Source organism: Ptiloglossa arizonensis, chromosome 5 (genome assembly GCF_051014685.1).
Source record: "Ptiloglossa arizonensis isolate GNS036 chromosome 5, iyPtiAriz1_principal, whole genome shotgun sequence".
Taxonomy (NCBI): domain Eukaryota; kingdom Metazoa; phylum Arthropoda; class Insecta; order Hymenoptera; family Colletidae; genus Ptiloglossa; species Ptiloglossa arizonensis.
In genome coordinates, this window is record NC_135052.1 from 22,244,008 (window position 1) to 22,271,354 (window position 27,347).

Below are 27,347 nucleotides of genomic sequence, written 5' to 3' on the forward strand. Positions count from 1 at the left end.
TGTCTCTCTCTCTCTACGAGGTTGAAAAACAAGTTCGTTAAAAGCGTTAGTTTGGTAAAAGCGGAAGCGAGTTTGGGACCGAAAACGTGCAGAATGTACTCGGCTCGATCTTGTTGTCCCGTTGGTATTCTCTTGTGCCATTGTCGCTCGGAACCCAGGCCTGTGAATGGAGGAACTGTACCCCGAGGCTGTTTAACCCTCAGGATGTTGTACTTTAGACAATAGCGTACGTACACGGTCCAGTTAAGCGGTTACTTTGACATTCGGTTCACCCGGTTCCATCTTCACCCTTTTGTCCGATTTCGATCTTCGTTGAGAGACGATTGGATGAAAAATTTAACATGGAGCTCGAGGCAAGATTATGAAATCGTTGATATTAAAAATTCGTACGGTTTCGTTTACAAAAAATCCATTATAACGATTATTGAAAGAGAAAAAATTCAATTATTTCGTGGTAAAATAGTCTTCGTCGTGACGTTCAATTTTTTTCTGTCAATTTTCGAATTTATGCTCAGAAGAAGAGAAAAATTCAATTATTTCATGAAAAAATAGTCTTTGTCACGACGTTCAATTTTTTTCTGTCAATTTTCGAATTTATGCTCAGAAGAAGAGAAAAATTCAATTATTTCATGAAAAAATAGTCTTTGTCACGACGTTCAATTTTTTTCTGTTAATTTTCGAATTTATGCTCGGAAGAAGAGAAAAAATTCAATTATTTTGTGAAAAAATAGTCTTTGTCACGACGTTCAATTTTTTTCTGTTAATTTTCGAATTTATGCTCGGAAAAAGAATTTTGCTCGGCTTGGTTTTTGTAAGTGTGCCATAGATTCCTACGGTTCACTAAATTAGTACTTACGGTACCACGTTGCTTAAATATTTGGAGCACTCTTTAATCTTCATGGAGATAATGTTTTTTTTATGTGTGTGTACCTATTCGTTACGTTGAATTTATGCTCGGAAGAAGAGAAAAAATTCAATTATTTTGTGAAAAAATAGTCTTTGTCACGATGTTCAATTTTTTTCTGTTAATTTTCGAATTTATGCTCGGAAGAAGAGAAAAAATTCAATTATTTCGTGAAAAAATAGTCTTTGTCACGACGTTCAATTTTTTTCTGTTAATTTTCGAATTTATGCTCGGAAGAAGAGAAAAAATTCAATTATTTCGTGAAAAAATAGTCTTTATCACGACGTTCAATTTTTTACTGTTAATTATGTTACTGCATATTTTTCGTGTCTCGTGAAAATATGTATGAAAATTCATAAGGTGTGAAAAAAATTCTTTTCGACGACACCTATCGTACTTTATTGTTCCATTGATGATTGATCGTTCGGAAAGAATAATTTTATATCAGAGAACGTAATTATTTCAGTGGATAAATTAAAAATTGAAAGGATTATCGTCGATTGGAGGATGATTACCGATGAAACGATTATGTCTCTTTATTATATAAAGGTGAAACGAACACTTCTGTGGAAAATGAACTTAAAAATAACTTAAAATCGATACCCACGGAATCTTCAAGTTATGCAACGTGCATTAGGTATGTACAGACGAAAATATGATAACTAATAATAAAATCTCGATCTTGGGTCGAGAATGTAAAACTTAAATACTACGTTTTATTAAAATACGTTTAACCGTTAAGCCGAATTGTCTGATGAAAACATTCACACATAGATACATATGTGTATTTAAGAAAAAAAGTTCTTTAATACTCAAAATACAATCTACAAATTTTCAGGGAAATTTTTCCCCACTTTTTTTTCTTATACATCCAAAAATAAAAAATAATAGCTTCTTTGAAGAATAATACACAAATTTATATAACAAATTTTGTCGTATTTGATTTTTGAATACATCAAACAATAATACTTAACAAAAATAACGATAAAAATAATAAGACAGAAGACACGGCGAAACGCACGAGTCCGTGTACTAATAAAATGCATTGTATCTTGCATTACAATTGCACAAAGCGATAAAAACTAACCTCGATAAATATTCGATTAAAAAATTGTTCAAAATTTGGAATTAATTATATTTCCACAATCTCTCATTATCTACGTACTATTCTATCCAGTAAACATCCATACAGAATTATTTTATCGTTGCAAGAAATATTCGCTAATTTAATTCACCAAGACCGATTATACGAGCGGATTTGTCGTCCGATTAATTCGGATAATCGACGTTCCGCCGTGTGTTATCAGAGACAGTTTGACGACCCCTGGTCTAGACGCGAAACGCGATTGCGCGGGTATCGGATCGTCGAGCGCGTTCCTGCGAGCCCGTGCGTGGCCGAGAGACTTCAATGCTCGGCTACGTGATCTCCGGAACGCAGGAGCGACGACACCGTGAGAAAGAGAGGGAGCGATGACGTCGAGAGCGAGAAGGGTCGGAGAGAGCCCGTCCGCGAGCGACGAGCGAAAAGAGACGGAACGACCCGAGCGCGCTCGGTACCCCAGCGCGAGAAAGAGGGAGAGGGGGAGAGGGAAAGAGAGCGAGCGAGCGAGACGCGAGCACTGATAACGCGGAAAATGGAGAACAGCGAAACGGGACGGGTTAAAAGGAATCTCCACCCAGTCGGAGATTGAGAAAAGTCGGTGAAAAAGAGAATTTACGGTAAAAAGTTCGCGCGGATGAAAAAGATCCTGCACCGATGGGAGATGATACGAAATTTCTAAAAGGTGCACGCGGGTGATAGGCAATTATCCAGTTGGCGAGGATCTGTTTTTCTCGTCGTCTCGTAGCTGGTATAGGAAAGCTGTCCGGGAAACAAAAGTGGGGAGAACTTACACCTTGGAATCTCGTTTAAAGAGCTACGAAACTTTTGAAAAGACGAGAACGAAAAGGGTAGAACCGCGTTAAAAGGGCCGTTGGGTGAAATGGAGGTCCGTTGGAAGATAGTGTATGGGGATAAGGTAGAGCCAAGAATCGAATGGAATTTTAAAACGGAAAAATTATCACCGAACGGGATATCGGGCAATCTGGATGGCTGTTTGAACGAAATTGGTGTTAAAATGTAGGAACCGAGAGGAGGAATAAATAAAAAATAAATGAATTTTGAGATATTAAGAGCAGATGGTCAGCCATTTTTGTATAAAAGTAACTGTAAGTGTTAGAATTTTCAAATTGCGCGTTGGACATTGTTTATTGAAAAATGAAGTTTTGCACAAGTGTTCTGAAGCAGGATAGAATTTTTCGATCGAACCAACAAATTGGTTTCTGGAGTAAAAATGTACATTGCTGAGATGAGCAATTTTTTAAAAAAACAAGGTCGAGCGGATAACTTGAAAATTTTTATGTTAAACGCGTACGGGTTCCCACCATTTAATTGGAGCATCGTCCGCAACAGACCACGCTCCATTTGTAGCCATTTTATTTAACACAATACATGCTTCGAATTACAAACAGAACGTATTGACCCAATATCGCGTAAAAATTTTTAAATTTTCACCGCGATTCTGTCTATCGGAAGGGAAACGAAATATAGGAAAAATGTTTAACATCATTGAGTTAATTTAAGCAATTATTGATTCGTATATGCATCATCGAACATGTATGCACGTTACGCGCAAAAAAATTGGAGCACCGTATATACGTTCAAGACCGGTAGCGTTCTGCCCGAGTGCATTTGTCCTAAATTTCATTATTAACGAATCAGTGTTGATACAAAATGTATACTTTTAACCTAATTTGAAGACTCACCGGAAGACACGCCTCCGAGTATCGGGTATCTATCGGGTTGTTCGGAAAGTCCAAAAAGGAGTATATATAAGAAAGTCCAAAATGGAGAATATATAGTTTAATAAAATGTTTATACACTCTGAAAAAATCGTGTTTCATTTTCACCAAAAAAAAAAAGAACGAAATGACTTTCCGAACAACCCAGTACATTACTCGTACTCAAATCGTTGAAAAACGACGTCCGCGTAACCAAAACATTAGCACCGCATATATACGCATGACGTGGCAGTTGACGCGTTAAAAGAGAATGCTTGTAAAATCGGCTGACCATTCGCAACCAACGTTCTAGGATTTGTTTACACTCATCGACCTCTACGTTTCAAGCCCGGTTGCGCTCGACCCCACCTAGACCTCTCCTAGTCGGTAAAAAATATTGGCGAATGTCGTGGCACCTACTCCGAGTTTCATCGACGATCCCATCGATTCCGCCGTCGAAGTCTCCCTTAACCGCGATCGTTCCTCTCTGTCCCGTCTTTTCTCTCCGCGGAAAGAAAGTCGTTGAAAAACAAAAGCCCAGCCGGAATCTCGCGCGACGAACAAAGAGGCGAAGCATCTGGCGGAAAGGGACGAAGACGGAGCAGAAGAGAGGTGAAAGAAACGGATGGAAAGAGGCGTACGCCGAGAGGACCGAGCGCAAGAGCAAGGGAATACCTCGTTGGGGCACAGCGCGTTGAAAAGTGACAGCGTCGCGGGAGCCAGGACCCGCGCTGGTGGGGCACGTAGTGCGCGGCTGGGGTAGGGGGAGAGGTTAGGAACGCGCAGCTGATAGGTGGGGGACTCGATGGCGAGGGGTGGGAGGTATGTCGAGGGAAAGGAAGGGGGAGAAGAAGGGGACACCGGCTTGCCTCGGTCGGAGTAAAGCGAAGCCAACAAACTCACGTCAGTCCGAAGCTGGAGGGATGCCAGCGTTCCTCGTGTGTTCTTCGATCGTATCGTGCCCGCGTCCCGTGCTTCGGCAACACCGAGAGAGAGAGAATACCGAATGTCCGTGGATAACCTTGAAAGTGAAACTGGACCGGATTCGGTGAATCGCGGAGAGATTACGGGTTCGTCGAAATCTCCTGTCCGTGGAATTTGAATTCTTCCGTTACCTCGGTTAGGAAGCCCCGGGAGTGTCGTTCGCTGGATTCCAAAGACTCCGCGTTCGCGCGCTACTCGCTTTCGAGAGGGCCGAGGAAGCCCGAGTCGTAACGGTTGGCGTTCGAGGTTTCTACGGAAACGAATCTCGGGCAGTCGTTCCAAGTATTTCGCGCGGCGTGTCCTACGGTGCTCGCTGGTAAGAGGAGAAAGCCGGGGCCGCAGTAATCGGTGAATTTTCCACGCGCGTTTCGATCGTTTTCTCGCCGTTCAGCCCGCGAAGAGAGGGAGCAGAAGAAGCAAAGGGGTGGCGAAAAGCGTCGTTTTTCCGTCGGGTGATATGAGCCGGGCGCAATTAAGGCGGTTAACGGAGTCGGGAATACCTGTCCGGCGGCGGGCCAAAACCGGTACGAGCGTTCTCCACGCGATATAGCGCTCTCTGCCCGCCTCCTCCTTGGTCCTCCGTCGTTCCTCGTGCCGCCGTCGAGCCGCCGCCGCCGCCGCATGCAGCCTTCAAAAGGTGCATACACCTTCGCCTGCCAGCGAGTCTGCGCTTCTTCGTGCCGCGCGCGCGCCGCTTCTCTCTTTCTTCGTCGTTTCGTCGTTCGCTACGCGACGGGCTTCTCGGGCCGCGCGTTCAACGAGCGATACTACTCGTCCTCTACCACGGGACCGTCGAGTGCGCGTCCACGGTGTGTCGGGGGTGTGCAGGGGAGTGTGCTCAGCCGGTGGTGATCCACGAGGTGCGGAATCTTGTGCGCGGTTGTGTTGTGTGGTGAATGCTCGAAAGAGCGCGGGAACGGGTGGGCGACACGAACGAGGGAGACGAACCGAAGAGAAAAGAAGAGGAGGACGCCGTGTGGAATCCACGGGGGAACGTCGACGAACGAGCGAGACTCGGAAGCGACGGGAGCGCGCACCGTTCGTTCCTTTTTTCAGAGCTAGCGAGAAGAGGAATAACGAACGTTTACCAGGAGAGGATGAGAGTCGATGTATGAGAGAGGAGGTCGAGTGGATAAGGAATCGAAGAAGGGAAATAATGGAAGGTGTTCTCGAGATAGCGAGCCATTGAAGATTCTTTGGTCGTTGGTTACTCGGCCACGCCGCGAGCTGCGAGAGAGAGAGTCCGTCCATGAGGTTTGAACGAAGGACGAATTGTTAAGAAGCCACGCCATGAGAATCCTCAAAACGCTACACTGGTAGGTCCTAACGACGTTGACGTCTTCTCCGCGCGTCTCTCTTTGCCTTTTTTTTTTTTTAATCGTGCAACGATTCGGGGGTTACTTTCGTCGACACGAAAAGACATCTTTCCGAGGGAATTTTTTGCCGGGGAAACACAAGCGCGAGCGGATTGAGATTTTAACGCGAGGTTACGGACCGTGTTTACCACGCGTTGACATTTTTAGCCGAGTGTCGAGCGAGTTTTTCGTTTCACCGAGGCGTTCGGAATTACCCTAGACGTTCGTTCAAATTATTCTTCGAAAATATGGAACCGCACTGCACGGAGCTGCAAAGAATGTATCTGAACTTGTGACTTTGTTTTAACCGTATTGTTAGTCATTAATAGATTGAGAATTTTGTGCACTCGCGGCGTGTGCAAATACGAAAAATATGTACCGGACGTATGCAAAAATTATGCAAAATAGTAATGTATACGTTTTGCATGTATTTTCCATATTAGCAGACGTCATAAATGCATAACTACCTGTCTTCGAATGGTTAGTGTGTGTGATACGAAATCTTGACCAATAGTGAAATAATTTTTTCAAAAATTTGAATCGCAAAATTTAAATTTCATCCCGGGGCACTCAAACCAGCTGATCGGTTGTACACTTCAGTCGTACACTTATTATTTTATATACTACTCTTAACGATATTAATGTTGTTCAGAAGTTTGGAATTAATTAAACACACGAGTACCTGATAAATGTTCAAAAATGTTTCTCCTCGATAACGGTAGATCGTAGAAAAAAATATTTTTTATGTTTTCGATTCATTTTTCCACGAAGAATCACCCCTTTTGCAATTATACCACGATTACTGAGACACTCTAGGAAGCGTAGGAAATATTGTACAAGTGCGAAAAGCTTTTTTGGTGCACATTTTTTGTTTCAACGTTTGGGGTAGGGATAAATAGGGTTCTGCCGCCACTCACCCTCGTATTAAAGGAAAGAAGGGTCGGTATCTCGGTTACCATCGATTCTATCGAAAATCTGTATAGAATAAAAAGGTTTCTAAATTTAATTTCCAGCAACTTTTGTTGCGCGTGTTTTTATTGTAAAAGCAACGGTATGCGAGACAGCGTGCATAGTTCCTTGGCGCCCGGCAATTCTCCCGTCCCGCAGGAATTTTGCGACGTAACGTAGCTTAACCTGAGTTACTTTATAAATGCGCTCCTGACTTCATTAAAATTGCTTCAGCGGTAACTTTGCGTCACGGTAACAAACATTCGTCAAAACTTACGTTATCATTTCAATTATATATACAAAATGACATAACCGTGAAATAATGGGTGAACATTTATCTATTCAGATATATTCTCATCTAGATAAAATATTAGCCAGATCAATTTTAACGATCACCGAATAAAATACTTTTATCTACTGGGTTGTTTGGAAAGTGATTTCATTTTGCAAAATGGAGAATATATAATTTAATAAAATGTTTATACACTCTAAAAAAAATCGTGTTTCATTTTCACCAAAGAAAAACGAAATGACTTTTCAAACAACCTAATATATAATTTACATACCCACTTATGACGTTCATTGATATAAAAAAAAAAGAAGAAAATGCTAAACGTATACGGAACGTATTCGATAAATTGATATATAATATCTTTTTAAGTGCATATTCATGCGTTTGTTTCTCGCACTCTGGTACATGATAAATTTACACGGTCTACGAATACCGTTACGCTCTAACTCGACTATTATCGCGTAATAATTCTAAAAACCCGTCGAGGGTAAACCCTTGAACGCGTCTGGCGCTGCGTGAACAGAATGGTACGAAAAACTCGCTGGCCACCGACCGCGTTAAGGCGACGCGTAGTCGTTCGTCCTCTAATCCCCAGTCAGGGTTGTTCAGGTTGTTCTTTGTATGGAAATCGGTTCGCAGAAACGTTTGTCTGAGAATCCGTGTCCCCCCCGTCCCACGTCTCTCCCCACCTCCTTCGACGCGTCGTTGAAAAGGTGTCAACGAGGCATCCTGTAAACGCTATCGAACACCGGGTAGAAAGTCGAATTACGGAAAACGGAGGCGAAGATCGCGAGACCGAACGACGGACGCGTTTCATCGACTAGAGTCGCGCACAGGATTCTCGCACGGATTGCGTCGCTCGCGCCTGGTACGCGTACCTCCTACCGGAAGTGTCGCGCCGCGCAAAATATCCAAACCTTGACGAACATGTAGGCGAGGAGGTAGCGTAACCGCGTCAGATCGCGATCGCGAGAAAGGAGAGAGAAAAAAGAAAACAAACATCCTTGCGAACGATGAAACATTCTCCTCGACTATTTCGAACGTATTCCATCGAGTGTTGGTGCAAAAAAAAAATTCAATCCACGGCGAACAGATAGGGGAGGAGCGTGACAGTGGCAGCTCGCGACCGTGAGGGGGAAAAAAAAGAAAAGAAAACATTCTCGAGAACAGTGAAACGTTCTCGTCGATCGTTTCGAACGCGCGGAAGTGTCGCGGGCGTAAAATATTTAACGCGTTAAACGTCATGGTGGCCCGTCAAAGTTACGATTATTTAAGACGCTCACAAGACACGAATTCTAAAATTTGTAAACTTTTAAATAGCGTTACTCTAGCTAGGGATAGTATAAAATAAGTATATTGACAAATTGTCGAATATTTCAATTTTTTACGCTAGGATTTGAATATCGGAGACTCTCTGGTTAGGGATACTATAAAATAAGTATTTTGATAGGTCGTTGAATATTCCAATTTTTTACACTAGGATTTGAATATCGGAGACTCTATAGTTAGGGATACTATAAAATAAGAATACTGATAAATTGTCGAATATTTCAATTTTTTACACCAGAAGTTGAAGAAATATCGGGGGCATCTAAGTATAGAAAACTGACATGGCGTTCAACGTGTTAAAGCATGACGGATAGATAGGCACAGGAGGTAGCATAGCAGCGGCAGGTCGTGATCGCGAGAAAAAAGCAAATATCCTCGCGAATGACGAAACGTTCTCGTCGACTGTTTCGAACGTCTTCCATCGAGTGTCGCGCGGTGCAAAAAATTCAATCCTCGACGAACAGATAGGGGAGGAGGTAGCGTGACCGCGGCAGGTCGCGACCGTGAGCAGAAAAAAAAGAAAACAAACATTCTCGGGAACAGTGAAACGTTCTCGTCGACCATTTCGAACGTCTTCCAGCGGAAGTGTCGCGCGGCGTAAAATATTCAAACCTCGACGAATAGACGGGCCCGAAGAGCGTAGCGTAACCGCGACAGGTCGTGATCGCGAGTAGAAAAAAAAAATAATAAAAAACAAATATCCTCGGAAAAGGTAAAACCTTCTCGGCGACTTTTTCGACCGTCTCGTTCGCGAGGCCCTACTCGGCGCTTCGACGTTGTAAAACGCCATAGGCATTTAATGCTACGAGCGTTAAGTATCCTCTAGTCCCCCCTCTTCCCCTTCTCCCGTTAACGAGCATGAATAGGTAGACGCAACGGTACTCGCTGGAGGCGTCGTTCGGGCCTCCCGACCGCTTCGAGGCTCTCCTGACCGGCTGGAATTTGGGAAAATTTCGCGAATTCCTAGGGAATTTGTAATTGGTAATTTCTGTTCCGCAATTGCGCGCGCGCGCGTCGAGCGGAGAACGTTCGAATCGTCGAGGATCTGAATTCTTTTTTTTCTTCTTCCGAGGCGCACGAACTTACGTAATCCCGTGGTCGGAAAGGAAAGCCATTAGACACTTGTTCTCACATTGTGTGCTCGGGGCGGGTGGGGGAGGGTTGGCGTGCGTTTCCGTTTCTGCAGCCCTGCTTACCTGGCCGCCTGCGCAGGTATCGTCGAGCCTGGGACGCGTTTCACCGATCGTGGAACGAGCAGCAACTATTCGACGACGGATTAGGGGTTGGAATGTTTCGGATCGTAAATTTCTCGTCGAGATAGAGTGAACCGAAAATATTTCGCGAGGTATTACACTTCGGTAAAATTCTATTTAGGGCAGTGGTCAATTCGGAGGTTCGGTGAACTTTCACAGGGGAATTATTAAATATTCTCTCTGGATAGGTTATGTCTAAAAGCATGAACTTTGAACTTTAACATTTTTGATCGTTTAAAATATAGGGCAATAGTTCTCAACTCGAGGGTTCTACGATTTTGCGTGATGAAATATTAAATATTTTCTTTGAATACGTTGTACCGTAAAATATAAATTTTTAACCTTTTCTGCTCTGAAATTACAATAGTCGATTATTGACAGTAAATTATCTCTTCCTGTATTCTACAGTGTATACTCGTTGAGAACAAGTAGCTCCCTAACACGAGCTCTTAAGGTAGAAGTGACGTGTGTACGTTTTTCTCTTATTCCTAGCTTCTTTCTTTCAATTCCTTTAACTCACTCTTCGCATAACAAGAGTGAATTACAAACGTCAAGGAGAGAGTGAGTGACTTCCCTTCGCGAGCTCTTAACACAGAGATGCATTTAAAATTCTCTTTTCTTTCTCGCTTCTTTCTTTCAATTCCTTCAATTCAATCTTCATATAACAAGAGTAAGTTACAAACGGTAAGAAGAATAAGTGGCTTTTTTGCGCGAGCTCTTATCGCAGAGACGCGTTTAAAATTCTCTTTTCTTTCTCGCTACTTCTTTTAATTCCTTCAACTCAATTTTCATATAACAAGAGTAAGTTACAAACGGTAAGAAGAATAAGTGGCTTTTTTGCGCGAGCTCTTATCGCAGAGACGCGTTTAAAATTCTCTTTTTCTGTTTCTTTCTTTCAATTCTTCCCACTTGCTCTACAAGACAAAAGTGGATTACAAACGGTGAAAAGAGCGCCAAGCTCTTATCGTGTAGGTCGGGCGCAGCTCTCAACGAGTAAACACTGTGATCCAATCCCGGCGCCCGAAAAACGTCGTCTCCGATATCCCCAAAGCGTTCGATAATTTTTTTTCGCGCAACTGAATTCACGGGAACGGATCTCAAGGTGCACGGTCACAGAGAGGAAGGCATCGCGAAAACGATAGTGTATCGTGTTACGTAAACGATGGAAGATTTCACAGCAGATTGTTAGGAGAATTGTTCGGGCCTCGAGCTCACTTCGATCCATCGTCGAATACCGTTGCTGCATTGCGCCGTGATTTAGCGCCATGACTTCCGCTGCACCGATAAACGTCGTCGTCGTTCGTCCTCGCGTGTTTACTCGCCAACTAGTGAGTCCACATGGCGATCGCTAATTGTACGAAACTTTGTTTCGATAATGAAACCAAGAATGACCACATTCGTACGATCTTTCGAACGAAAACAAAGATCACCATAATTGTACCATTTTCGATGATTTTTCAAATCTCAATCTCTCCAACGAACTTACATTTATTATCAAATCACAGAAAAAATAGTTTTCGAAGAAATTTTGTTGAAGATATAATTTTGTTTATAAAATAATTATTTTAATAAACAATGGTATCTGTCTGTGTTAATTTAGACTTGAAACCTCGTTATATTTTGCGAACGTACCTTTGAAAAATAAAATATTTACAATTGATGGATAACGGATAGAAAATATTTGAATGCAAAATTTTCAGTCTCGTATTGGCAAAGTTGAAAGTTACAATTTTTTTCCACTGCCTGTTTCGAACTGATCGGATCGCTACGCGTGGGAAGTCTGGGACTTTGATCGTCTCGATGAGATTCTCCAAGTTGTACGAAGTCTTCCGTCGAGACTTCCGATCGTCTTATCGTGCTCCGCGTTCGTGAATCGTTAAGCTTGTATAGAAACCTCCGAACAAGTTTGTAAAGGAACATGGGATGGTTTTAGCAAATTCCTTGCAAGAAGAGGACCACCGAAGAAACGGGAGCTGAAGAGGCGCAATGCTATTAGGTCTGTTCAGCTTTGAACCACTGATGACGACGGGGTACTTCGTGGAACAGTTCTAGACAAAAACCAGGTCCGTGTGCCTTAAAAGGACAGACAGTTCTGTGAAACATAAACGCCGCCTTTGAGAATCCTCGGATGAACGAACGCTGCGAGAGACAATTAGATTTTAGGGTACAATATGGGGTGATTCTTCGGATTAATACTCTAAACAGGAGTCCTCGTCTCCTTCGAACACCTATAAAAAAAGAATTACTATTAAAGATGGTCAAATATTCTAATAGTATTCGAGTGGTCAAATATTCCAATAGTATTCGAGTGGTCAAATATTCTAATACTATTCGAATGGTCAAATATTCCAATAGTACTCGAGTGGTCAAATATTCCAATAGTATTCGAGTGGTCAAATATTCCAATAGTATTCAAGTGGTCAAATATTCCAATACTATTCGAGTGGTCAAATATTCCAATAGTATTCGAGTGGTCAAATATTCTAATAATATTCGAATGGTCAAATATCCTAATAGTATTCAGGTGGTCAAATATTCCAATACTCTTTGAGTGGTCAAATATTCCAATAGTATTCGAGTGGTCAAATATTCCAATACTATTCGAATGGTGAAATATTCCAATAGTATTCGAATGGTGTAATATTCCAATAGTATTCGAGTGGTCAAATATTCCAATAGTACTCGAGTGGTCAAATATTCCAATAGTATTCGAGTGGTCAAATATTCTAATAATATTCGAATGGTCAAATATCCTAATAGTATTCAGGTGGTCAAATATTCCAATAGTATTCGAGTGGTCAAATATTCCAATACTATTCGAATGGTGAAATATTCCAATAGTATTCGAATGGTGAAATATTCCAATAGTATTCGAGTGGTCAAATATTCCAATAGTATTCGAGTGGTCGAATATTCCAACAGTATTAAAGTGGTCAAATATTCTAGTGGTATTCGAATGGTGAAATATTCCAATAGTATTCGAGTGGTCAAATTTTTCGACAGTATTCAAGTAGTCAAATATTCCAACAGTGTTCAAGTGGTCAAATATTAGAACATTATTAAAGTGGTCAAATTATCTAATCGTATCCGAAGAGTGAAATATTTTGTTAGTATTCGAGTAATAAAGAGTTCTAATAGCGTTCGAGTAGTTGAGTATTCCAGCAGTATTTGAATAGTACAAAATTCTAACAATATTCGCGCAGTCGAGTATTCTCACAGTTAATCAAGCACACTAATACTGTTCAAGTAGTCTCGTAGGATTCGAATTCCATTCGTCGAATATTCGAAAACGAACGAATTCAACAAGTAGTAGTTCCAGCTATGGACTGAAAGGAGCTCCGTCGCTGTCCACGAATAATATTTGTCTCTCGTCGGAGCGTTCGTATCGAGACAATCGGATATCGTCTACGAAATAAACACACGCCGCGTGAACGTAAGAAACGCGCGAGCGACGAAACGAAAATGGCGTTCGCGGACAAGGAAAAATAAAAACAAACGGTGCGTGTTGGAGGTCACTTCGCCGCTCTCGACCGCTTTTCCTGGAAGTACCCCGTCGGTTCGACTCGTGTGGTCGTTCCCTTTAAGAGTAATCCCTGTTAAAAGCGATCGGCCACCGACTAGCCTAGATATCGTTTCCCCGCTTTAGACAAACTTAGAGAGAGCCGGTCGAGTTTCCCTGTATCGCAGTAGCCACGTAGCTAGATATGCACTCGCGCGATGTGTCACCCTGTCCATTTATCTGTTTGTCGTTCTGTCCGCCAGAACACGTCCGTGTGTAGCCTTCCATTGGCTGCGACTCGTTACTGTTTTCAGTGGCCTTGATCGACCGTAACACACGACTCGATAGAACTCGCGATTAATTGCAATCACGAGAAGAATTATTACCACGATTCGAATAACATCCATCAGTTTACGACAACTACGTCCATAATGGTTGTACAATTAATTTCGTTGCTTCTTCGACGAGCGATCTTCTCTCCTGGACGATGTAGGATATTTCATCGCGGGACAAAAAATACGATGAATGAAATTGATCCATTGTTTTACAGTGCCCCACTGTTCGAAGTTGTCTGTTTAGTAAGACAAACCTTATACGTGTTCTTCTTGTATATTTGGTAACGTTGATTAAAAAGGGGAAAAAAAACGAAATCCTTCGAGTGAGAAATTTTACTACGATATATTCGAGAGAAAATTCTTGCAATAAAGGTTTTAAACAATTGTCGAAAAATAAATACATTGTCGGATAAATTATTCAAAAAGTTGAAAATGGTTATCAACGTCAATAGAAAAGAAATTACGCTTTTTAATTGTTTAACTCGTTTATTGAAAACAGAGCAACATCGTTGCAAAATCAAATAGGTAGAATGTTTCGAAATGGATGCTTGCAACAAAGTCAGGGGGTGATTCTACGTGTAGAAATAAATTGGAAGCCTGAAATTAAATTTTTCCTCGCAACACTTCGTTTTCGAGAAAATCAAGTTTGAAAATACAATTTAGGAAGATATGCCCAGTGTGTGTTTTCGTTACTCATTATTTTTATTTGTGTGAGTGTTTTTAAATATTGACGGTGGTGTGGTATCATCTACTTTAACTGGTTATAACTAGTTAGCGGATAATAAGGAATACAGATAACCCCATATCGTTATGGATGTTTACGAATACAAACCAAAGTAGAAGTAATGAGTAATGGACAGACACGTTACTCAAGACACAATTCATTGGCAGGAGTTAGCGACAAATTTTTCAAACTAATTTTCTCGTAATCGAAATCTTTTGTGAACCAATTTTATAAAGCATTTTCAAATTATTTTTACACGCCGAATTATCCCCATGCTTTTTGTGCCATTCGTCTTGAAACAGCTTGTATATGTGCAGTAATGCATATTCCTGTCAACGTCTGAAAGATAAGGTTTCAAGCATCAAATTTTAAACAGAGACATTCAATGTGCACAATTTTCACAATTAAAAATTTTAACGTTGTTACATTGCTACAAATGTATTACTAATGCATTGGTGAGGTTTTCCCGATGAAAATGAGTCCAAACACGACCCTATTCGGATCGTTTAAAAATTATACGCAATTGGAAAATTTTTGAAAAAATTTTGAAAAATTTTCAATCGCGCGTATTCAAATAAAAAATAGTCCGAATATAGTCGTATTTGGACTCGTTTTCATTGGGGAAACGTCGCGTAAATAATCCTACCTCGACTTTGTTGCTTACAAAGGGAAATTACCTTATTCAAACTCGTATTTTTATATTACCGCATTCTTACAAAAGTATTATTAATGCATTGATGAGATTCTACCGATGAAAATGAGTCCAAACACGACCCTATTCGGATCGTTTAAAAATTATACGCAATTGGAAAATTTTTGAAAATATTTTGAAAAATTTTCAACCGCGCGTATTCAAATAAAAAATAGTCCGAATATAGTCGTGTTTGGACTCGTTTTCATCGGGAAAACGTCGCGTAAACAATTCTACCTCGACTTTGTCGCTTGTAAGTAAAAATTACCGTATCGAATTTCACGTTTACCGTTTGACCCTACGAAACAGTTTCCAGCCTCGTTGTTAATTCCCGGTCGCCGCGAGACTGATTCTTATCCTTCGTTTTCTCGATTTAATTAAAATTCTTTTAAGGTCTAATCACATTCTCTTCGTAGATCCTAGGCACGGTGCCTGTTGCGCTTAACGGATAGCACAGACCCAAGTTCATCGATTCTCCTGCAATCTAATTATCATTCTCTTGGCAATCGTTGCTCGTTCGATTAGCTGCACGCACAGGGAATCGTTTGAAAGGAAACAGGAGAAAAAGGAGAAGAGGAGAACGGTCGGTGCGGGCGTGTTCCTTGGACCCTTTGAAAAGAGGACGTGAACCCGTTTACGTTCGACCGCTCGCATATGGTGAACCGTGCTATTGCGTTCCGCGTTTTCTGTCGCTTTTGTCCGGCCAGCCAGTATTGTCTTCCTTTTTTCTTTTTCTTTTTTTTTTTTTTTCCCCGGCGAAGTCCTCCGTGAATTCACGTGGGCCACTTACGTGCAACCGTAATGCCGTCGCGTCTCTTGTTCTTCTCCCCCTTTCCGTTGCCCTTGTAACTGGATCCACGGGAAAAATCGCATTCAGACCCCACTACTTACGATCTCTCGTAAGTTCCTCGAATTCGTCTCGAAACTTTTGCGCTCGAACGGTCCATGCTTTTCTCGTGTGTCACGGAAAAAAGATCTGGGTTCTAGGAGTCTTGAACAGAGAAGGGAAACTTTCTTCTCAGGATGAACATTTCGGGTAACAAATAAAAGGCAAAGAATTTCTAATCGATTTTTTTGTTCGGTAAAAATAATAATGTAAATTGTAAAATGAAAATACACTTTTTCTTCGAGTATTGTTCAGGTGTGGATAAATTTATTCTATGAATGAAAATTATAGTGACGAATAAGAATTTTTAACGAGTTATTTATTCAGTAAAAATAACAATCTGAATTGTGCACAATGAAATTATACGAGATTTATATTCTAGAAATCTCAGTCGAAGATGGGAAAATTTCTTGTCTAGATGAAAATTTCGAAAACTGATTAAAAGACAAAAAAATTTTAATTTGTTACTCGATGGATAAAAACATAAATCTGAGTTGTGAAATGAAATTATATTTCAGGTGAAATGTATGAAAGCTTCCCTCGATAACTGTTGAATGAAATAATCCTTAAGGATAAATCCCTCTACAGTGTTGAAAATTTATTAAATTTTTGGGAATCTTGCATATTTTAACCTATTCTTGCACGAATTTCTTTCTTGAATATATTGTGATTTTGAATTCTGAAAATTTCCACTGGAACTTAAATAATTTTTGTTATTTTTGGAAGAATTATACACTACTGTGATAACAAATCGATAATTGTTAATGTTAATCCGTAGTTGATATGATGACATTTCGGTCATGTATCTTGGGGTCATTTTTGACCCGTTACTATTTCATGTGGTTAGTGATGATTATTATTACCATAAAAGGCATTAATAGTTGTATATGGTATGTATAAAAAGAAACAATCAATTTGTTAGAATTTATATCGGTAATTGTACAAAAGAATATGAAACGGATAAAAACATTAATGCAACATCAATAACTCGACAATACCAACTATGAATGGAATTAAATTAAAAAATTTGATTGATCGTAAATTGTTAAATTTTTAATTTTAAAACCGATACATTCGTGGAACGCCCATAGGCGTTCAACGCACGGGGTGCATCGATCGACTATTGTTCGTGGTATCTAAAGAATTAAAATAAAACTGTCGCGTGGGCGGTGTTCGGAAGCCTCGTTTTAATCTCCATATCGAATGAATTGTGTTCCTTCGAATAATAGGATCGATCGTGAGAACGATTTCCATAAAGTGCTTCAATCGCGATGATATTCCCTTGAATCGGTCGTAACAATCGCGAGTATTGTCGTCGAGTAGCACTCGACGTATCAGTAGACTCGAAAGGTTAACAAATGTCTCCAGATGGGACTATAAAATTGTAACAATAATAACACTTAACACACCGCCCATTTCTGTGGACGTATCTTCAATTATGCATTTATCATTTTACAATATTCCCAATGATATTAACATTGTTCGAAAGTTTAGAATAATGTCTTTCGTATTGTCACAATACATAAAAGTATAGTTCGAACCCGTGCAATAAGTAGGCGAATAGATATAACGATTAATACAGTGATGTTTATTCGAGTATCTATATAAGATGAGTAAGATTAAAGAACTATTAAAGTTCAGTATTGGATGAATAAGGATTGAAATAACTATCAAAATTCAACATTGAATGAGTAAAGATTAAAAGTACTATTGAAGTTCCAATATAGGCTAAGTAAAGATTGATAAAACTACTGTAGCTCCATCTAGGATCAGTACTAAGATTGAAAAAACTATTAAAGTTCAATATTGGATGAGTAAAGATTAAAGGAATCATCGATGTAGGATAGATAAAGACTGAACGAAGTATTGATGTTCAATCCAGGATAAGTAAAGATTAAAAGAACTGTCGATGTTCGATATCGAATAATTGAAGATGAAAAGAAATTAGGTATTCAAGGATTATGGCCAGGGATGTTCGGATTGCGAACCACTGCGCGTCGTCCGCGCGAGCCGAGGAAACATAAACAGTGGTGGGGATGATTCGCACACATTCGATGCCCAGAGGCAGCGACGTTTGCCAGCGTTCGCCCTTGCCCGCGAGTGCCTTTGTTGGACGTGTCTATTATAAATTAAAAGGAGCATCGACGATCTCGAAACGCACAGTCAGCGAATTAAACGGCGAAACGAACAATTTTTCTTCCGAAAGGTGGAGTCGAGTTTCTACCATCGGATTCAGACGTGGAATCGGTGTAGCGGGAAGAATCGTTAAACAAACTGCATTCTTCTCGTTTTCTTTCGCTGTCCGGTCGACGGTCGAATTAACGAGCGAAGTTGTTCGAGCGACGCGCGACTCGGAATTTCATCGGTTTCGTTCGCGGACCGTGGAAAAAAAAGAAGAACCACGAGAGGGAAAAAAAATAAGTAAAACCAAGGGGGCCCCGGAGTCGAAGCGAGCCGATGAACGTGCTAATTGTCGAATCGATAAAATTCTTCCCGGGGACACAATCGTGCGGCGAGTGTACGGCCGCGATCGCAGCGCTCGAACAATCGGGGACCCCCGATCGAACGACCGCGTGCCAGCGCGACTTTCGACTTGAAATTTCTAACGCGTTATTCACGCCGACTCTTTCGCGATGCTCGTCGAACTGGTAAATACTGGTTCCGTGAGCGAATTCCTCGGTGGCGGGAGTCCGCGAACCATTTTCATTAATTCTCTCCCCGAGCTTGCATTCTCCTGCTCGGAGAACGAATGCCCTTTCTTCGACTTTCCGTCGAATTTCTTGCCCCGTTCCAACGCGCGGACCGTTTTGCACTCGCAAGCGCCGGTTACTACCATTAAGAGCGGTTAGTGTTTTCAGAGACACAAAGATCGATTTTTCTTTTGTGTTTTTACTTTTTTTTTTCAATTCGCTAATGAGGGTACGCTTGTATTTTCTTGTAAATGGATTAATTTTTTTTTCTTGTAATTTCTTAAATTTATCGAAAGGAACTGTGGTATTTTTACGTATAATGATTTTATATAAACTTATTGAGGGTTTGGTAACTTTAGATGTAAAAAGTTTTTCTTCGACTTGTTGAGAGGGATAATTCGGTAATAAAAAATTTTAAATATTCAATTTTCATTTTCTTGTGCATTTCAAATACACAAAAGTAGACCTGAGAAATACTTAGAACATTGATCGCAAAGTTTACGCGTAAGATTACGTGTACGGAACAACTAGTATAGTAGAAAAACTTCGTCATTTTTTACTGGTTCGAATTGGGTTGCACAAATCTGATCCGCCAGTCACCGTACCACGTCATCTCAGGAATTATATCTCGTTCGTTTCGCATGTCAGAAGTCTTGAGCAAGTTTCCGGATCTCGATAAGAGCCTTCAACGAAGTCCCAGGAAACTTGGCGGCGGAGAAACTCGGTCAGATTCGGAAAAACCGTGACAGAGCGCTGACATACCTTCCGTCTTGTTTCTATAGTCTACGTTTCGTGAGAAAACCTCAGTGGGATGTAAACAGACCGCGTGACGACGTGACCACATGACTGTGTGACGACGTGACCACATGACTGTGTGATGACGTGACCACGTGACTGCGTGACGGTGTGACGACGTGACTGTGTGACGACGTGACCACGTGACCGTGTGACGACGTGACCACGTGACCTCGTGACTGTGTGACCACGTAACTGCGTAACTACGTGACTGCGTAACGATGTGACTGCGTGACGGTGTGACGACGTGACCACGTGACCGTGTGACGACGTGACCACATGACTGTATGATGACGTGACCACGTGACCTCGTGACTGTGTGACCACGTGACTGCGTAACCACATGACTGCGTAACCACATGACTGCGTAACGATGTGACGACGTGACCACGTGACTGTGTGACGACGTGACCACGTGACTGCGTGACGACGTGACCACGTGACTGTGTGACGACGTAACCACGTGACTGTGTGACGTAGCACACTTGAGGTTTGATTTAAATTTTTCAATATTTTGCTATATTTTTTGAGTCGTGCACACACAGGCTTACGTAGACAATCTTAGAAGTATCATGAATATTGGTTATAAGAGGGAAAAAATAATACTAAAAAAAATAATAATATAGCCCAAGAAAATATTAAACAGTGGATTTGAATAATTTTTGACTTAAGGATACAAAATTTATCGATTTAAAAAATTTGGAAGTCTTCCAAGGGAAGCTCGAAAGTTATTTACAACTTACTGAAAGATATGAATAATTATGGTACAAAAAACAGTAATGAACAATTCTCTACGACTTCTACTCGTGAGAAACGTGCAATTTTCTTTACTGCTTCTCGTGTCACACATTATGTGAAATTTCTTGGAAAGTTGGGGTTCAAATTAATCCTAGAAACATTCATCCTGTATTTCAGACACGTGAGAATATTATACGATGAGAACTGAAACGAAAATTTGCATTAGCAACGAGACACGAAGATCTCGTCTAAAAAGTAAAAATATTCCATATCTTGACCGACCAGCACGTTCTTCTGATTTAAATATAGTTAAGAATTTTTAGAAATACCTTTTTGAAGCAGTCCATAGAGAAAATAGGCAATTTCAAAATATTAACAAATTGAAAGTGTGTCTCAGGGAAAAATGAATAAATTGTCACAAGATTAGTTATATTCATAGATTATTTCATTCTTCACCAAAATTAACGATTGAAATAATTGAAAATAAAAAAGGATCTATACACTGCTAAATAATACAAACTATTAACCCCTTTTTAAAAATATATAATTCATACTTAACTTTCTATTAAAATAAAATCGAGTAGGAACCTCGTAAAAAAAATATGAAATTTGTTGATAAAACTATAAAAACATTCAATACCCCTTTAAATTCAGTCATTTGTCATTTCATTTGTCAATTAATTTAAAACCGTATAAATACGTGGAAAATAATTTTTCATTTGAAAAAAATTCGTGCAACGCAAAATCAACGTTACAAATAATTACCAAAAATTTGTCTCGCCCTACCAGTACCAAAAATGGCTATTTTCAAACATTGCCCTTTTAGTTCTCGTGAACATTGCCCAGTTCGTTGAAGGAAAGCTCGCTTCTCTCTACGGTACACCCTTCATAGTTTCTAATTACGAAACACGTGGGCACACGAGGGATGAAAGTGTTAGGAGTGGGGTCGAAACTCCCTCTCTCCATACTCAGTGTCGCGTAAATATCCACTTTTACCGAGATCCTTCTCGGCTGGGTTTGACACGTGTTAGTATCAATCGCGAGGTTCGTCTTTTTATAACGAAGCTGCGAGCTCCTCCTAAGGTCAACCCTTTCCTAACGATGCTCCGTCGCTGAGTTAGGTCCCCATAGCGAGAATGAAAGCACTCTCGGTAAAAGAATTTTAAGAGACGGGCGAGCAGCAGTCTGGATCCGAAAAGGTGGCGGGTTGTAGCTCAAAACTAACATTTCACGCTCGGTAAGTGGCTGTAACTTTGGCCGAAGGAACGCGTTTAGAAAACTCGTTAACCCGAACCCGGTTAATTACCCTTATTAAGTAGTTAGCGTATTCCCAAAGCACCTTGATACGTTTATATCGGAGCTCACCAGAGTACCCTTTCCCCAGTAACAATTTGCTCGTGTATTCGATGTATTTTTGGTAGAGGTGTACCAGATCTCGAAGATGTCCAGACGAGACGAGAACTTTTGTCAAGATCGAGACAAGATCTCGTATGTATCTCGTCGCGAAAATTTTCTCGGAGGTATTTGAGAATCTAGAATGTATCGAATTTCTCGGAGAAATTTGAGAATCTAGAATGTACCGAATTTTTTGGAAGTATTAGAGAATCTCGAATGTACCGAATTTCTCGGAAGTATTCGAGAATCTCGAATATATAGAATTTCTCAAAAGTATTCGAGAATCTTTAATAGAATAAATGTTTCAATTATCGCCACTTTAAGCTTATCTCGTAACTTCGTTTAATTATTTTAGAAGCTATTTAACCTAAAAAAATCGTCCCAGGTCGAAGCACAAAATTTTCAAAATTCTCGACACTCTCGAACGATGAGACACTTTCGAGGACTCAATATTTTCGAGATCTAGCACCCTTCTAATTTTTGGTAATCTCGTAACAAATATTACTTCTGCGTTGGCTTAAAAGCGAAGAGATTTTCAATCCTCGTTAGTCGTTTTTAATCAAAACACGCACGCTTTTGTAATATGTATAATATTTGTAATTTACTCTAGCATTATAAACGGCTCCTAATATTCTGTCTCGAGTTCGCACTATTATTAATTTTAAATTGAGAAATTTAACCTTCTATATTAATTGTGGGCATATTAAAATGTAATTAGAGACGTATTATCGGTTATTGGGAAAAGGTTGAGAGAAGTTTTTTAATGGAAACGGGTTGACCTATAGATAGCGCTACTAGAGGATCTACCTAACCTTTATTTTATATAAGGTAGTCATTTTCAAACACGAATAATTTTTAATTTAATTTAGTTTCGCTTACTCAAATGAGATGAACTCTCTGGTATTGAGAGCGAGAAAATTTAGAGATCAAAAGAAAAAAATATATAGAATGAAATAAAAAAAGAGAAGAACAATAATTGCGTTTACAATTGATCAAGCTCGTAGATAATTGCAACAATGTTGCCTTAAAAAAACTTTATCAAAAAAAAAAAAAAAACAATTTTATATATTAATTTATTATATATATATATATATATATTAAAATAATATTAAATAATATTAAAATAATAGATAATATATTAAAATAACAATAATCTAAATTCTACAAGAAGAGATCCCTCAGACGATCTCTTATCGAAATAATCGAAATAAACATCGCTCCGATAATACGTCTACGATTACGATTACGGAAACTCATTTCGTTCTCCAAAATGGAGAATATACAATTCAATAAAACATTTGCACGCTCTAAAAAAAATCGTCTTCATTTTCACAAAAAAAAAGAACGAAACAACTTTCCGAACAACCTAACAGAAATCGAATCGTTGATAAAAAAAAAAAAAAAAAAATTGATAGTGTCTCGTGAAAATTCTCCTCGTTTCGCGTGGTACGCGGGAAAAAAAAGAAAGAATCCGTGTCATCCGCGATCGAGGTGAATTTGCAAGCTACGGCACGCCGCCGCCGCCACTTTGTTCCCTAAATAGCGCGAGTGGAACGCTGATGAATAGGAAACAGTAGAGCGTTCCACGAACCGGTGGTTAGCCCGAGAGAAATCTCGAGAAAGAAAAGGGGAAGTGGCACTACTCGTTGCATCGAAAATCGTTAAAAAGGTCACCCTCTCTGTCTTTGTCACGCAGGTCCCGAATTCGTAACAGCAGTGGCGTGACGGACATACACTCGCAGCAGCAGCACCAGCACCAGCACCAGCAGCAGCAGCACCACCATCATCATCATCACCAGCAGCAGCAGCAGCAGCAGCAGCTGCAGGAGAACAACAACGCCAAGAAGCCGCAGGAGGGACTCGGTCCCGATGAGATGTGGGCCCCTGGCGGCCTGGGGCCTCACCGGGAGCTACCAGTCGACGTGCCCGACACCCTCCTGCAGAAGGCCTACCCCAACAAGGTAAAGAACTGCTCTTCCGACTATAGGAACGAGCTCCGTGGCCCCCGTAGCGAACTAGCTAGCGACCTCGACCTCTCCCTAAACCTTAAAAACGAGACCCTTAAGTCACCGCAATCACCGCCACCGCCGCCACCGCCACGCATCACCAATACGGACGATCGCGCTAGAACCGTGACCATCGTCGAGCACACGGACGCGAACGACGCGTCCGTTGTTAAACCGTGTGTAAGGAACGGTCATCACCGTCACCAGCCGCCGATGGTGAAGATCGAGCTGAAGATCGAGTCGGAGAACCTCGAGGACGAGGACGAGTCCAAAGTGACCAAGGATCTGGACGTGGACAATTTCGGGAATGGTCGTAGCCCGTCCGCGTTGGGCTCCCCGGATCTGAAGAAACCGTTCAAGGATTTCGACGAGGAGGAAGAGGAGGACGAGGGTGTAAACGAGGACACGTCGGCTCAGAAAGAGTCCAGCGTGGACGTGGACGTCGAGGAGGATTATCCGTTCGCCAAGGAGGACTACCCGACCATGTTGAAAACCTGTAGCGACGACTCGGCCAGTCCGAGGAGTTCATCGGGCAGATCGGACAGTACCGCGCCGTTGGACAGTAGTCTGGTGCTGAGACACGCGAAGAACCGTGGCAAAGACTCACCGACGGGATACGACGCCAGACGGATAGACCTGGGCTCGCCGTGTCGACCGGTGGTGCCCGAGATCAAAGTGGCACCGTTGTTCGGTAGAGCCAGAGACACCACTTCGTTCGACAACCCGGCGTACGGATTGGCCGATCTGCAAGACCTACAGGGCCTGTTGATGCGATCCGACGAGGTCTCCGATTTGACCAGGTTGATAGACGAACAGTGCGCGATACCTCGGCTACCGAGAGATCAAGTGTCACCGGTGAGAGCGAAGGAACAACGGGTGAGCGAATTGTTACCGTCCGAGTCGTCGACGCCGATCGGTAAATCGGTGAAAAGTTCAAAGTCGCGCAGACCGAACGATGAGCGCGGTAAATTGAAAGCGAAGACGAGAAGTCTCGACGCGGAGGAATTAATACGGGCCGGTTCGAACGAGGATCTCGTCGGTATCGAGTCCGGTAGCAGTCTCTCCTCGTCCTCGAGGCAACGACCGAAGAAGAAGCGCCACCAGCAGATTTCCAGCGGCTACTCGACGCTGAGGAGCGACGCGTCCACCGATCACGAGCACGCCGATCGTAGCTTCTTGGTTGTCGGCGGCAAAGCCTATCGCGAGGTGGCCGTCGACTGCCCGCCCGATTTCGTTCCCGTTACCAAGTGCCACCCCGTCTATCCCCCGCCGAACAAGACCCCCGGGAACAGCAAGCACAACACCCTCGAACCGAAACGGGAGCGTAACGGGACGGCGAACAGGGACGGTGGTCTTACGGCGGGGGGACGAGGGGACGATGGGAGCACGATCGCTACCTCGTCACCCTGCCTTCCCTCGAACGAACTTAGCCTCGCAACGCTGGCTAGCGGCGACGAGCGCGCTACGGAGACCGTAGTCGCGCGCACGCTAGACAGAAAGCACGACTCCTCGAAGAAGGTAAGGTCCAAAGTCAAGAGTTTGCTTCTCGACAGCTTCCTCTCTTTCGTACACCACGAGCCACCGCCGCGGCACCGCAAACCGCTTCACGCTTCCAGCACGCAGCAGCACACCACCGCCACCACCTCCCCTTCTAATCGCTCGTTGCTCTCGCTAAGCTCCAGCTCCGATCGGGCAACAACCGTTCCGCGCGCGTCGATTCGCGAAACGTCCGCCAATCGCGTCGCGAGCCGCGACATCGGCACGGTGGTCGCGGTCTCCTCCCGCGACCTCTGTCGACCGCGGCGCGCGCAGGTGCGTTTCTCGTGCCACGTGACCACCACCGACTACGTCGCCGCGAGTCCTTGCAGTATCGTTTTCGACGGGGACCCAGCGCGCTCGTGCAACGACGAGAAGCCCGCGTCCCGCGGCGCGCTGTTGCGACGCTTGTCGTTCGTACAGGAGACCAATCAGAACTCCCGGAACTCGCTGCGCGAACTATCGAAGTCCCGGCGTAACTTGGACGAGTCCCCGAACGCGCAAAACCAGAAAAACTACCGGCTGTCTCTCGAGTACAAGCGCTCCAAGCTTTTGGACGTTTCACGCGGCTTGTATGGCGGTTGTTCGTCGACGCGTCGGGACGCGTCGAAAAGCGACTCGGAGCTGTTCTCCTGCTCCTGTCTAGCCGACTCCTATGCCGGCGTACAGTCCTGGCTGTCGGACTCGAATCTGACCGCCCCCTCTTCCTCGAATCCGTGGCGAACTCGCGTCGGCGAACCTCGGCTCGACCGACGCGGTTTCACGTTACACGATTCGAGCCGGAGAGCATCCAGACCAGCGAACCCGACGCCGGACGCTTCGAAGATACGTACGCGCCCTTTGTACCAGGGCCTCGACGATCTTGACCAGCACCAGGTAAACTTTCCTTCGACCTTCCAGGAATAAATACTTCTTGTCTCGTTGAAAACGGTTACGTCGATGTTCTTTCCTCGTGCGGCCGACCGCCCGCGACACATCTACGCGAGTGGAGAATACGAAATACGAAATAACGCAATCCGTTGCGTCCGCCCGACCCGCTGAATCGAGTGTAAACAAAACCACGTGACTGCGGCAGAACCTAACCTGTAGAGGATCGTGCCCTCGATTCTTGTCAAAGAATTTGACAAGACAATTCACTAATTTCGTGCTTTCGAAGGATTCTTTTTTGGGTTCTCTTTTGATAGTTGGTCTCTACCTTTTTAATTTATTATAATAATACAAGTCTCAGCACCGATGTACTTGATATTTATTTTTGAAACAGTCGACAATCGGTTGCATTATGTCGAATCAAATTATTGGCATACTGCATAAGAAATATAATGTACGTAAGTAAACGTATTCGAATCATTTCCACAAATTACACAAATTTATTTATTTTACAATATATGACAATAACGAAAAGTAAGAGTAATTCGAAATACTGTTTAGTTAATGATTTTTCTTCTCTACCTACATTATTTTACTAACTTGTACTTAAACGATGTATCGGTTATAGGTCTAGTAGAATTTATACAAATTACTATTTATGTATAATAGTAGACTTCCTTTTGAAAACTAATAAGCTCTATAGTCACTTTTTTACTACATATCCCGAGGTAGGAACGCTACGGCTCGGTAAGATTCTCTTGCAATTACGAGGTTTTATTTACACAAAGTCCTGATAGTTGATCGTAGTAAGTGCATAGTTCCAGTTTAACGATGGAAGAACTTCCGGAGTCTATTCTGATCTCACGAGTTTCTAATTATTTACGGGCTATTTCCCTCTTTTTGATTACTAACTTTCGCTCAGTTCAATTATCTTGAATTGAGAAATAACTTTATTCGTCGCGCGCTTGAAAATCAGAAAATAAATATAACAGCTTAGCTTATAAACGGTGATTTATAATATTTATGTCACGATAGCAATCTTTTTTGCTACAGAGTAACTATTAATTTGTATCGAAATAGGAAATACACGAATGACCGTATAATAAAGGTAATTAGCTACTTTGGTAAAGTGACCATTAATAAAGCACACAATTAATATTTTAATACATTATGTTAATTAGTATTTTTACTATTTTGGTACAGTGACTATTAGTAAAACAAGCAATTAATATTCTAATACATTACGTTAATTAGTAATTTTTGAACGAGTAATTATATAATTTAATGTTAACTTTACAAT

General features: G+C 41.9%; 1 protein-coding gene across 4 annotated transcripts in view; it reads left to right on the forward strand.

The window, feature by feature from the left end:
* The window catches only part of LOC143146776 (uncharacterized), a 138,268-nt gene that overhangs the window by 86,915 nt on the left and 24,006 nt on the right, over window positions 1–27,347 (forward strand). For 3 of the 4 annotated variants that reach the window (XM_076311388.1, XM_076311389.1, XM_076311390.1), the window contains one exon: window positions 23,335–25,162. In XM_076311388.1, the coding sequence (XP_076167503.1) occupies window positions 23,335–25,162 (1,828 nt within the window). Of the gene's footprint in view, window positions 1–4,607; window positions 6,025–23,334; window positions 25,163–27,347 lie in introns of those variants that run through there. The other variant, XM_076311391.1, reaches the window with a different exon arrangement.